This window comes from Peromyscus californicus, unplaced genomic scaffold (genome assembly GCF_007827085.1).
Source record: "Peromyscus californicus insignis strain IS unplaced genomic scaffold, ASM782708v3 Scaffold_12__1_contigs__length_115047231, whole genome shotgun sequence".
Taxonomy (NCBI): Eukaryota; Metazoa; Chordata; class Mammalia; order Rodentia; family Cricetidae; genus Peromyscus; species Peromyscus californicus.
The window spans coordinates 77749530-77764065 of record NW_026294413.1 but is presented as its reverse complement, the minus strand read 5'-3'; the positions used below and the strand labels follow the sequence as shown (position 1 = coordinate 77764065).

Genomic DNA, 14536 nt, shown 5'->3' with positions numbered 1-14536 from the left:
TTGGAGACACGTTAACTAATCACTCCAGTTTTCTCATGTAACTTCTCATGATGGGAAAATGTAAACCCTTACGTGGAACACAGCTGAGTTTAGATTTCTAGTACTTACAGCCAAAATAAACTTAAAAAGAACAAAATATTTGAGAAAAATAATTTGAAAATAAACTAACAAGAATGAGAAAAATAATTTGAATATAAAGTAACAAGGAGCACTAAATAATTTTTAGACTGAAAAAACAAAACAAAACAACCAACCACCAAACTCTTTGTGGGTAGAAACACGCATAAAGTGCTGCTGGAGAGATGGCTCAGTGGTTAAGAGCACTGGCTGCTCTTCTAGAGGACCCAGGTTCAATTCCCAGAACCCATATGGCAGCTCACAACCGTCTGTAACTCCAGTTCCAGGGGTTCTGACATCCTCACACAGATAAAACACCAATGTACATAAAATAAAAAATACATTATTTTTAAAAAAGAAAGAAGCATAGAGCATAGAACAATAATCTGACTGATTCTTCATTTCTTTTCATCTTTACAGGAGTCCCTCCCCTCCGATCTGCTCTGTACACGTGTCTCTACAAAGTCCAGCAGGAGGGAAAAGGGAATGGGTCAGCACGTGCCTAACCAATTTCACTAGTGGGAAGACCTGAACCCCGTCTATTAACACCAACCTAACACTGTGAGCACAGAACTCTGTCAGTCTGGGGAGCACATTGGTGACGTCACCACACCAGCGTGCTGGTTAGAACTTGACAGCCTCTGCCCACGAGCTCGTTTAAAAAAGGAAGAGGCAAGTCAGTCAGTCTCATTTAACCACCACACGGCATTTTTGTGAGAGTTAAATTACAAAGTAATCATTTTTACTGATTTTAAAAACAAACAAACAAAGAAACCCTGGAAAGGCTGTCAGTGTTCAGCACAATTAGGTCATTTCCTGTTCAGTTTGGTGTCGGTCTGTACTGCTGACCCTACAGTAAGTAGCGGGCGTCCCTCACAAGACTCTGGGCTCTGATGGTAACTGCATTGGTAACACTGGCCATGTCATTTTTCTTTTTTTGACGCTACTTCTCTTACAGTCGTCAAGAGCCAGAAGAGTTCAACTAATGAAACCACAGTGACCAGCACTTAAGTGAATTCATTTAATTTGAGGAAAATTACTCGGCTTGAATATTAAATGACTAACAGGAGAAAATCATTGCCAGGAGCAGTTATGAAGTGACTTCAGTGTTTGGTGTCCAGTGGTGGAAAGACGAACAGTGCCTCCAAGCTTTCCCTACACAAGGCCAACAGAAGGTATTTCACCCCTGTGCAGATCTCTTCATCCGCCTTGTAGTACAGAGGCAGCCAGACAACAGCTAAGCAAGCAGTCGGACTACGCTCTAATACAAGTTACTTGTGGACAGGGGAACTTAGATTTCTGTAATTTTCATGTATCTCAAATATATACTTTTATAAAACCATTAAAACATACAAAAGCCTAATCACAAGTCACTCATAAATGACACAAATGTGGACAGGCACACTGCTAACTGGATTTAACAACTGTCTATCAAATATGCACACTTTCCTTCCCAATTCACACACTAACATTTTTATGGTATTTATAAGGAATATTTTTCAGCAAGAACAATCTTCAATTACTACTAATAAATAAGTTAAACATGTAGTTATTGAATTACTTAAGGCCAAGTAGCTGCCTTAGTTATTTCTATAACCAACTCTCAACTCCAGAGTGATTTAATTACATCTGTAAGTCCCAGCTTCCTCTGGGCTCCTGCAAGCCTGCAGATGCTGTGGCTTGAATACAGGATGTCCTCCACACTCAGTCTCCAGGTGGTAGTGTTAAACACAGGTTATGGAGCCTCTGGGGCTGGGGCCAGGCTGGTGTCACATCTCATCCCAGAACTCTAAAGATAAGAAATTCTAGACTTACACGTGGCTGAAAATGACACGGTATTAGCAGTAGTAAAGGCTGTAACAACAACAAAGACAAACATGCCCATAGCTGTATTTAGGAAGGTGGAGAAATGTAAGTACAGATATTTAAATACCACCTACATTTACCATCACTCACAAGAGAATGTGGCAGGAAGGATGAATGCTGTGCAATAATCCTTTTGTACACTGTGAAGATTTGTCGCTGTGGTTGGTTTAATAAGGAAGTTGACTGGTCAATAAATAGCTGGACAGGATAAAGTTAGGCAGAAAAGCCAAATTGAGAATGATGGGAAGAAGGATGGCAGAGGCTGGAGTTACCAGCCAGACACAGAGAGCAGATGAATGTGCCACGCTAATAAAGGTACAGCCATGTGGCAGAATGTAAATAAAGAATATGGGTTAACTTAAAATGTAAGAGCTAGTTAGTAATAAGCCTGAGCTATTTGCTGATCATTTACAATTAATATAAGTCTCTGTGTGGTAATTTGGAAGCTGCTCCAGGAATGGGAAAACTCCACCTACAGATGAATGCCCAATACATTTACAGGGTAAGGTTTAGTGACAGCACGTGGATAATAACGAGGGGAATACGAGCTAAGCTAAGGTATGAAGAGTTCTGAAGTTAATCAGGGCATGGAGGTCCTTCCCATTGTCCTGCTATGACCTCCATTTAATTACATTTTAGGTGTTTTCATGAGTTAAGGTATTAGGAATAAAACATAGGTGAAAAGTTCCTAAACACACGCAACAAAATGTAAGCTCTATGTAAAATATCAGGAGCAGTTTAACAATACTGCCACTGTTTTTAGTCAACACGACTAAAAGTCTAATTCGTCACAGTAAGACACAGTGAGAAACAAGATGTACAAATGAGAAAGAGAGTAAATTGTAAGAGTGTGATTATTTATACAGAAAGTGAAATATAAATTGTTAAGGTTTAAGACAGAGCCCAACAAAGATATCAGATAGATTATAAGAAAAAAGAAATCGATGGCATTTCTAACAGCAGAGACTGATGAAGGAAAAGACAGGACTGGGAAATGGGTCAGTGGGTACAGCGTGGAAAAGCTTCTAAACTCAACCCTAAGCCAGGCACATTGGCACACACATAATCCGAGCACTTGGGAATGTCCGAACGAATGAAACAAAACTACACACCACCCTACTCTGAAAATTCCTAAGAAATACAGAAGAACACTCGCTGGAGCTTAGCCTCAGCAAAGATCGTTCGGACAAGATGCAGCCAACACTAAGCATAAACATGAAAGACCTGGGCAGGAAATGGCTCTGAAGAAAGGAGGGGGACTTGGGTTCAGTCCTCAGACCCCACATGGTAGGAGGTCGGAACCATCTCCAGAAGCTTGTCCTCTGACCTCCACATGGACATCATCATGACATTTGCTCCCCTGCCACACAAGCAATACATAAATCAATGAAAAAACGTTTGAGCCATGTGTGGTAGCACACGCCTTTAATCCCAGGAACAACAGTGCAAACTAGGCCACATGTGCTCTGTGAAGGAAGTTAGGAGGATGTCACTTAAGAATTTTACCTATATTACCATGACTTAAAAATGATAAAGAATCAATAATTCTAAATAACCTAAATCATGGGAATTAAGTAACTGTTACGGAGTTCTTTGTACTTTTCAGTGTTTAAATTTGTATTATCCCATTAAACATAAATGAGTAATCCCAGAAGCATTAGATAAAAACAGTGATATTAATCTGACTGTATGTCCCCCTCTGATACCCTAAGTTCCTAGAAATGACAGCAAAAGATGCCTAAAAACTGGAGAGAAAGGATGAACATTCCTAAGACTGCTTGTAAACAAGAACAACACACATTTCAGAAGGTTTAAAAATAATAATAATAATAATAATGAGCTGGGCAGTGGTGACACACACCTTTAATCCCAGCACTCAGGAGGTAGAGGCAGGTGGATCTCTGGATCTCAAGGCCAGCCTGGTCTACAGAGTGAGTTCCAGGACAACCAGGGCTACACAGAGAGACCCTATCTGTGCGTGCGTGCGTGCGTGCGTGCGTGCGTGCGTGCGTGCGTGCGTGCGTGCGTGCGTGCGTGTGTGTGTGTGTGTGTGTGTGTGTGTAGGGTGGGGGGAAAGGGGTGGGGGGGTTAGGGAGGCCTAAAGTAGATACTGACTTGGTCAAGAGCCCCTATCAGAACCACAAACAAGAAATGGGGAGACTCCACACGACAAACCCAGAAACTCAGGAGCAAGGAGCACTGTGCTAAGGATTGGCAGCCCCACCCCAGCCTCGATTCCAGGTGCCTGAGACAGCCCAGGAGCATCTGCCAATGGCTCTAGTAGCAATTAATGAGGACCGGGTATCCTGAAGCTATCCCAACCAAAAACTTGTCAATAATATGCTACACCAAAACAAAACCTCATCGCGGTATTTGCTCTAAAACTGAAACAACCTAAATGTCCACTAACAGGGAACGCTGGGACTGGGGAATTAATACTAGTGCAACTATACACGATTACTGTAAAACAGTAAATTGTATATAAAAAATACATGTAACTGGGGCCAGGGAGACGGCTCAGTGGGCAAGAGCACTTGCGTGCAAGCCTGAGGACGTGAGTTCGGATCCCCGGCACCCACCTAAACAGCTGGCAGTGCCTGTAATCTCAATGCTGCGGAGGGCACACGGAGGGCAGCTGGGGTTTGCTGCCTGCCAGCCTAGCTCCAGGTTCAGAGAGACACTGTTTCAAGGAAACAGGGCAGAAAAAGTAGGACAACCAACATCCTCCTATCGTCTTTACATCTGTGAAGACTTCCAAATCCTCGTACACGTGTGCACAAACCATACCCCACACATAAACACACTGCACAGAAAATGGCCCGGACAAGCGAATGTGTAGAAATCAAACTGTAGACTGAAGTCACTTTTGGGAAGGGGTCACTTACTGTGTATGTCTACAGTCTTGACTCTTTTGAAACAGTATGTTCATGAATTATTAGTGTCACCTGAAAATGCAACATATGTATAAAAGAGTTCTAGTTCTAGTTGGAACTAAAATCTGGAGGGTCATTAACAATATCTAAAAATTATGTGCTAGCGGTAATGACGAAAATTCACGTTTTCTCTGATGGCTAAATGCTTCCTGCCATACATCATAACCAGAAACATCTTGTTTCTGAAAGCACAGAATGTTCACAGCAGGTGAGGGACATCCCTCACGGTTTCCTTAGGAACTGGCAAGCCTTTGTCAAAGGAAGTGACGCCATCTCTCGGAATTACTAAAATCACAGTGACTTGTGTGAAGGAAATACCGGAGAGCCACAGCCCTCTGAAACAATGCCTATTCCCTTCCCCTCCCTCCGACAGACACAGCTGCTGGGGCTGAGAGCGCAGCTCAGTGGAAAAGCGCTTGCCCTGCATGCACTGAGGTCCAAGGTTCAATCCCCACTACTGTCAAGTAATAAAGCTATCAGAAAAAAAACTTTTATATAATAAGGAACATGATCTGATTCTAATCAGGGAAAAAAGAAATCTAATTCTCCCTGTTCCTTCTTAACCCAATACTTCTTTATCTAAAATGAACATTAAAAACTATATAAACAATAATTTCATCCCAACCCACACCCTGAGGATAAGCTCAATGCCATGTGAGGCCCACGGGCACCACACTTGACTGGAGGGCTGAACACTTACTGAAAGTCTTGCAGATGTCAGACACAGCCTTGAAGACTCGGTCAGAGAAATTCACTTTCACCTTCACATACTTCATGTTGGGGAGCTGCAGTCGGAGCAGCTTGTGCTGGGGGGTGAACTGAAGCTTGGCGTCCGCCTGGATCCCGTACTTATCCAAGGTCCAGTGCGTCTTAAGCAGCCAAGTTCTCTTCTTTTCCCACCAGAGAGCATGGTCAGACCAATCCTTTTTTACATCTATAAACAACAAACAGTAAATAAGAAAAATGCTTTAAAAAAAAAAATCACACAGAATAGCTGGAGAGAAATTAAAGACAGAAAACCAAACCTGGGTACTTAAGATAAACAACAGATACCAGAAAACAAAACCGGATACTTAAGAAAAACAAGACTGTTAGTGATAGGTGCAAAACGTACCAACGGCTCTGCCCTCAAAACCCAGTGCACACCGCGCCCAGGAAAAACACCCAGGGTCAATCAGACAGACCTGGACCTTGGAAGACAAACAACCCTGGGACTGGAATAGGAAGGACTCAAAATTGAGTGTATTTGGAATTCAGCTTTGAAGAACAGGCAACAGGATTCCCACAATATACCTAGAAAGGCTCATGTCTGAGGCTATCCACCTGTGTGAAGGCAGGGGGTGGGGGGGAGAGGCAGGGCTGGAGAGGCGGCTCAGTGGTTAACCACACTTGCTGCTCTTGCACATGGGCTCCAGGGGAATCTGTTGCCTCTGGCTTCTGTGGGCACCAGCACTCATGTGTACAAACACCCCCATATAATTAAAATAAGATAAAAGTCTCACGAAGAAGAAATAAAAATAATGTGTTAAGGTAGTAAGGGTAGGAACATGGGTGGGGAATCGAAGTGAATGAGGGTGACATTCTAAAATGTGAACAGCCTGTAGCCCAAACATGCTTCCCCAAAACATCCTGAGGAAGGTAACTCAGAGAACGGTCACAGTTAGCGACTCTATCACTGTGATGGAATAAACATCATGACCAGGAGTGCTCAAGAAAGAAAGGGTTTATTTCAGCTGACAACTCTCAGGTCATACTCCATCCCTGAGGGAAGTCAGGGCAGGAACCTGGAGGCAGGAACCAAGTAGAGGGGATGGAGGAGCGCTGCTTACTGGCTTGCTCCCCATGGCTTGCTCACTCCGCTTTCGTGTACAAGTCAGGACCCCGAGGGTGGGCAGTCTGGTGAAGACATCTTCTCAGTTAAGACTCCCTACTCCCAGACATGTCCAGGTTTGTGTCAAGTTGACAAGAACCAACCAGGATAAGACTCACACAGCCCAAGTTTTTTTTCTTTGAACATATTTCAGTATAAGTATATAGAAAACATTAATATCTACCAAATGTTTTAGTAGCTTTAGAAACCAAATACAGGGGCTGGAGAGATGGCTCAGAGGTTGAGAGCACTGACCGCTCTTCCAGAGCTCCTGGGTTCAATTCCCAGCAACCACATGGTGGCTCACAACCATCTGTAATGAGATCTAGTGCCCTCTTCTGGCATGCAGTCATACATGCTGTATACATAATAAATAAATAAACCTTTAAAAAAAAAAAAAAAAAGAAACCAAATACACAAGATTTGGCTATAATCAGGTAAGGAATACAGAAACAATAAACTTGTAACAGGAAGACATACAACCTAACTTCAGCTAGTATTTACAGAAAAATCTTTTTGGATGAACTGTATAGTAAGCTTACTAAGTGGTTAAAAAGGGGAGAAGTGACTTAAAGAAGACAAGAAAACAACCAAACAAGTACTCCAGAGGAAGTAACCAAACCAGAGAGATCTCATCACCACCAACAGCATAGAAACTGACATGAACATCCTTGAAAATAAAAATGGCTGAGACACTCAGAGAAGCTCTTGCTAGCAACCAGCAGGACAGATGTAAGGGGAAGGACACCACAGCACCGTGGCTAGTTCCTAACTCCTTGCTAAGAATCCAGCCATAGTTTATAGCCATGGCGACACGTTCTCTGTTTATAAGACAGTTGACAAATGTTATCTTATTCAAAGCAGAGATGATTCTCCAAGTTATTTTTCCACCAAACTGTAAATTACACTTTTATTTATCTATTTTCTTGTTTTTACACCCTAACCAAAGCTTCCCCTCCCTCCCCTCTTCCTAGTTCCCTTCCCCCATAAATTACATTGAATAAAAATGTTTTTTTCAATATTTGCCTTGCACTGGGATATAGTCCAGTCAGTCACGGTGTTGGGAGCTCACCTGCAAACACACGTGAACTGTTATTTTGAAGCCGCCCTGTTATACAGGTAGGGTTCACGGCTTAAGTTATTCTCCAGCACAGAATTTGACAACTTTTGGAAGTACCAAGTTCTTTCTGAATTAGCTTAGAGCAGATAGCTGAAGCTGGGGCTTTCTACATTTAAAGAGTTCTGGTCACACATGCTACTGTTCTCTTTAGGAACAGAGATTAAGATCATAGAGATGACCTGGTTTAATCTGTAGGTAGATACAAGCCTCCCCACCCACCTCTACCTAGGCACTTCTGTTAACTCTTGTGACAACATCACCATTAAGGAAATGACGTCACGGATTTCCAGCAAGCAAAAGAAAGGAGGGATGGGCTGGAGAGATGGTTCAGCGGTTAAGAGCACTAACTGCTCTTCCAGAGGACCCTAGTTCAATTCCCAGCACCCACATGGCAGCTCACAACTGTCTGTAACTCCAAGGTCACACAGAAACATGCAGGCAAAACCACCAATGTACATAAAATAAATAAATTTTTTTAAAAAAGGAAGAAAGGAGGGAGGGGAAGGCTTGAAGTAAGAGTCACCCCGGGACCAAAGCAATGGCTCAAAGCACTTGCTGCTCTTGCAGAGGACACATGTGAATTTCATTCCCAGCACCCACACGGCAGCTCCCAGAGATCTGGAACTCCAATTCCAGGGGGTCCACTGCCCTCTCCTGGCCTCCTTGTGTACCAGGAATGCCTGTGGTGTACACACATACACATGTGGTCAAAACATCCATACACATAAGAAATACAAACAAATCTTTTTTAAAAAGTTACTGAGCCAGGTGGTATAATTTAATTTAATTTAATCCCAGCACTCAGGAGACAGAGGCAAGTGGATCTTGATGAGTTCAAGGACAGCCTGGTCTAAAGCACGCATTCCAAAACAGCCAGGGCTACACAGAGAAACCCTCTATTCAAACCCCAAAAATAAATTAATTAATTAACTATTAATTAATTTTTAAAAATCACTCTAATTCCAAAAATCCAGAAGATGCGGGCAACTTTGAGATAAACGAGTGACTTATTTATGGAATGGGGGTGGGGGGTCCCAGGAAGAGCACTGTGGGGGGAGGGAAGCAGTTCTGAATGGCCAGGAGTTCACTAACCTGTGTGGACAACTGCCATCCATTCCTTCTGAGGAGAAAAGGCCGGGGCTTGGTATTTCTCCTCTTCCTAGGTTAAACATTGTTCTGGGGTCATTAAATGCCCAGAACTTCCGGGCTACCTCTCTAGTGGCCTAGGGCCATGCACTCCACAGGCATACAGCAAATCTAGAAATCTCCATGCTTTAGCAAAAGAAGCCACCGGCATGTCAGGAATCTGTCCACACAGCTGCCGGTGAACCGGAGTGGGGGCAGTTCCTCAGCACCTGCTTCCAGCCTGAAATAAACGCTGACTGATGGGAAGTGCAGCTGCTGGACAGGGCTAGCAAGGCAGAGGCGTGCTTTCAGCCATAACAAAGGGCAGACTCAAACAATGTCAAATGTGGTCCAGAGTAAGTGCTTAACAGAGAGGCCTGACAGGGAGCGATCTGAAATAGAAGCTACACTACACATACATTTTGACAGAGAGGCAACTTGTTCCAGACCACAAAAGTTAAGAGCGGTCAAAAATTGCACTTTTGAAGAAAGACCTCAAATAAGATGTGAAGTTAGAGGTGGCGACCTATGGATGGCTGAGGGACCAAATGCACCAACCATCTCCTGGCTTTTTGGTGTCCCCAGGAGCTAAGAATGGGTTTCAGTGTCCATAAGTAGCTGTGTGGCACAAGGTCACACTCATCTGTTCAGATACTATGACTGTATCTGCCTTCAACATCAATGCCATCCTGACGGGCAAGCTGTGGCCCTCAAGCCTGATATACAACATTGTGAGCACTCTCCACATAAGCAGTATTAGAGTAAACTTCATCAGAGGAGGATACAATGAAGTCTCATCTGTCCCCTCCCCATGATGAACTGTACCCTGAAAGCAAGAATAAAAAGAAAAGAAAGAAACCCACCACAAAACCCTCAATGCTCTATCAACCAGTCTTCAGACTGGGCCCAGGGCACAAACCTTCCCCAAAGCCCATTTTCCTTCTTTTCCATTTCCCATCAGACACACCGTGCACCGTGTCAAGGTCTGTAAGAGGCACGGCTCACACATTAGCACAGAAACGGCCTATCTATAAACCACAAGTGGATCGCTGTTCTTCTTGAAAGCCTGCTCTCCCAGCCAAAGCCAATTCTACCTGGCTCTCCCGTGAAGGAGCAGCCTGCCTGCAGCCGGCAGGGACAACACGCGATACAAGGACCAGAAATCCTGCGTGGGCTTCACCCACTGTACAATAGAAGCTCTTACCAAGGGCAATGCAAGTGAGACCTGATGTGTTTTATCCACAAGAAAAGGACCTGAGCTTAATTCCCCAGCCCCTACAGATAGGGGAGGGCAAATGGAGCACACCTAATCTCAGCACCATCAGGGAAGAAACAGATGTATCAGCTGGAGCTCCGTGGTTAGCACGTCTTGCTAGTGTCAGTGAACTTCCGGCTCAGTGAGAGACTGTCCAGAAAAACAAGGTGAAGAGTGATGGAGGTCAAGAGTAGTGGTGCACACCTTTAATCCGGGGACTTGGGAGGCAAAGACAGGAAGTCTACACAGTGAATTTCATTCCAGGATAGCTAGGGCTACTTAGAGAGACTATCTTAGTTTGGATTACTATTGCTGTGATGAAACACCATGACCAGAATCAAGCTGGGGAGGAAAGGGCTTTTTTGGCTTACGCTTCCACATCCACAGTCCACCACCAAAGGAACACAGGACAGGAACTAAAAAAGATGGGACCCTGGAGACAGGAGCTGATGCAGAGGCCATGGAGGGGTGCTGCTTCCAAGGCTTTGCTCCGCCTGCTTTCTTACAGAGCCCAGGGTCCTCCTCCATCAATCACTAATAAAGAAAATGCCCGGAGGCATTTATTCTCTCAGTTGAGGCTCCCTCCTCTCTGGTGACTCTAGTGTGTGTTGAACTGACATAAAACCAGCCAGGACAGAAACCTGTTTCAAAGGGAGAAAACAGTGAAAGATGACACTTGACATTGCATCTGGCACGCATGCAGCATCCAACATGAGCGCGTGCATGCACATGCACGCGCACACGTGTGCGCACACACATGCACACACCCGTGCACACGCGCACGCGCACACACACACACATTCTACAAAAAGAAAACAGTGTTGGAAGGTGGATAGAAGAGGAATTGTGAGTCTGGAGCATATATTAAAACAGTGGACACTCTGGTATTACAGGAGTGTGCGCTACAGCATCTGTGTGGAGCTCAGAAGACCATTCACAGAATCAAGGATCCACCTTTCTGTGGGTTCCCATGACCACAGAGCCATCTCCCTAGCCTCTCCAGTAGCACTCTTAAGGACAACAGGCTACCGACCTAGTCCATGGTTTTCTCACCACAGAATATCACACAGCATCTGTAAAACAATACATGGACGGTCTCTGTTAACCCGTGTGTCAAAAGGCACTGGAGACGGTGCTGGGTGACAAAGCTGTGGTATCTGAAGGAGACTGATGAGCAGAGGGCTGCTGTCAGCAGGTGAAGACTCCAGGCAGCAGGACCCTTGTTTGCTGTACAAAGTTGTCCAGGTTTTACTGTGAGTGTGACATAAGCCACTTAGTGACTTTCCGTCTGCTCAGCATTGGAAATGCCTGAGCAGCATTAAAAAAAAATTTTTTTTAAGTCTAAGCAATTTTTGAAAATATTGATGCCTGGACCTATCTGCAAAGCAGAGCTATTTTGCTTGTGGACAGATGTCTATGTTTGCTTTGGGTTTTAGTTGGGGGTGGGCAGATAAAGGTGACTGTCTCCTACCACCACCTTAGATTAACTGTGTCGAGATAGGTCTGGAAGTGCTTTTAAGCAGGGTGACCTGTGCTTTACAGTGTGTTCACCGAGAAGAGTGCAAAGTGAACAAGGGCTGGGTGAGAACACAGCAACGAGGGAGACACTGTGGCTCTGATATTCTGCTACGGTGAGGGGTTGGCCAACAGGGGACAGATGGTCAGAAAAGGGACGGCAGGCCCAAGGAGTCCTTTAGTTTGGGTTTTCGGAAGGGAAAGACACTACAGCATCACTGTAACAATGACTGGGATGACTAGGATGACCGTGGAGCAGTCTCCACAGAGCATCCCATAACCAGCTCCTTATGGCAGCAGCTGAACACATCCTCTCTATTCATGAAGACAAAACAAGGTTTCACATCCGCAGAGAGCCTGAGAAGGGCACACTACTTTACAAGCAACTCCAAAGACAAGCCCCAAAGCCAATGCAGGTCAGAAGCACAACTCAGGTTTCCCGCTGAGAAAGGGAGACTCACAAACAGGCTTCAATGGAAGAGAAGTCAAGCTACTACGCTGCTGTTACTGACTGAAAGTTTACTTTTTACTGTTGCGTTATTTAAAAGAACTGGCTTTTCGATGATTGCTCTCGTAACCAAGCACCTCTGCCTCATGGTAAATGACTGGATGTTTCCAGATGGAGGAAAGTAGGTTTAGGGAAGTTGTAAAGGTCTAAGGAAGTGATTTAAGGTGTGTAAAAAATGAGACTTAAAGATTATAATATGGCATTAAGACTTTAAAATTCAAAGTTTAACATTAATCATTGGAGTTCTGACAGATTGCTAATCTGGTCTTGGTAACGAAAGCACTGGCTGCTATTATAGTCACAGGCTCCAAGTTTTACATTTTCCTGGGTTGTTTACGAAATAGACTTAAAAGTGCTTTTCTCTTGTGCTGAAAACACCTCTCTCTGCTCTCTCTATACCCAGCCCTCAGGATAGAGGACAGGCTCTTATCCCAGGACCGTCTTCAGGGCCTCAAGCTCTTCTCCTTTGTCTTCTTCCCTGCTGAGAAATTTCTTATTACAAGTCCATGTTTACACTTCTATTACACTGGTAACTTTTCAGGCTTTGTTTTGCTATGGCTCAAAGGTGTGAGCCTACTTCAGCTGGTAACTGCTTATTCTACAAAGAGGATTTCAGTGCAGATTATAGGCAGCGATCATGCTAATACCTTCTGTATGTATGTGTATATATATATACACACACACATACATATATCCACATATATATGTATGTATATGTGTGTGTATGTATCTATGTATGTATGTATCTATGTATGTATGTATGTATGTATGTATGTATGTATGTATGTATGTATGTATGAGAAGACTCCCACTCAGTTGACAGACAACATCCAGCAATCAACTGCAGAGCCCACCAGTGAGCCCTACTCATGATGAAAACCAGTGTGAACCAGTCCGGCCAACGTGACTGCACCTTGTTTCTTCAGGCTTGGTCTGCAAACCAGATGCTTCTGATGGAATTTCCATGTCTCCTGCCATTACCTGACTCCCCTCCCCCTCCCGACCTTTGACCAGCATTCCAGCCTTTCTGGGCCCTCCCCAGTTGTGAAACGGCCAGAGCTTACCCTCTATCATCAACAAGGCTGGAATGTCAGGTCTAAAGGAAACTCTAATTCCCCAAACTCCAAGTCCTTGTGAGTAGGGACTGAGGAAGCCTGGTGGCTAGCATTGACTTTGATATGCTGATAGGCATCACAGGTATATGTCAAGGAAGAGCCATATGTGTCCCTCTGTCAGAGGTAAGGGAAATGACTCCTTTTGGGAACCTGTTTCACAAGTTCCTGAGGAATGCTGGCTTTTATCTAGCCACCAGAAATCCTTCTAGAGCACAGTTTGAATTGGGCCAAGACTGACATTTCTGGATACATGTACTGCCTTTGGAGTTTGGAGAATTGGGATTTACTCAGGGCCTGACAACCAGTCTCACTGACATTTACTACAGATTAGAGAGGACAGACAGAAGGAGTGGAGGAGAAGCACGAGGCCCTCAGGCTGACTGATGCACCTGAACATTTCCAACAGAAAACAAGGACCATTCAGGAGTGAGAAAGAAGACAGGTGGGACTTCAGAGACGAAGAGTTACTAAACAGAGTCCGCAGCTAAGAACAGCAACCTGTTTGTAAGACACACTGGTGCTAGCCAGGCGTGATGGCACATACCTTTAATCCCAGCACTTAGGAAGCAGGGCCAGCCTGGTCTACATAGTGAGTTCTAGGACAGCCAGGGCTACATAGTGAGACCCTCAAGACAACACCACAACCAAAAACCCCCAAAACAAAAAACAAACAAAAAGACATACTGGTGTAACAGTGGCACAGATATCATGGGAGTAACCAACTACCTCTTGATTGGATTTAAGGCCTACTCCTTTAGACTGGACACATATCTGACACTGATAAAGTGGCCAAGAATGTGAGAAAACATCACAGGCTTAGAGGAACTAAACTGTTCTCCTTAAGGAACACAGCCATGAAATGACACCTAATGACTCCCTGCTGTACCCACAGACCGGGGCTTTGCTCAGCCCTCTTACTGTAGATGGGGCCAACACAGAGACTCACAACTGGACAATGTGCAGAGGGCAAGAGACTTGGAACACCAAGTCCTAAACAGGAGGTTTTCATCAAAGCCCTGCTCTCAGGGATCCATGCAGAAGAGGAGGTGGGAAGATTTTTAGGAGTCCAAGGAAACGGTGTCTTCCAGATACAACAGGACCAATGTACATAC

At 44.4% G+C, this 14536-nt stretch overlaps 1 protein-coding gene across 4 annotated transcripts in view; it reads right to left on the bottom strand.

Moving 5' to 3' along the window:
• Fermt2 (FERM domain containing kindlin 2) overlaps positions 1-14536 on the bottom strand; it is an 83127-nt gene that overhangs the window by 49102 nt on the left and 19489 nt on the right. For all 4 annotated transcript variants that reach the window (XM_052733446.1, XM_052733447.1, XM_052733448.1 and 1 more), the window contains exon 3: positions 5617-5850. In XM_052733446.1, coding sequence (XP_052589406.1) covers positions 5617-5850 — 234 coding nt within the window. The remainder of the gene's footprint in view (positions 1-5616; positions 5851-14536) is intronic.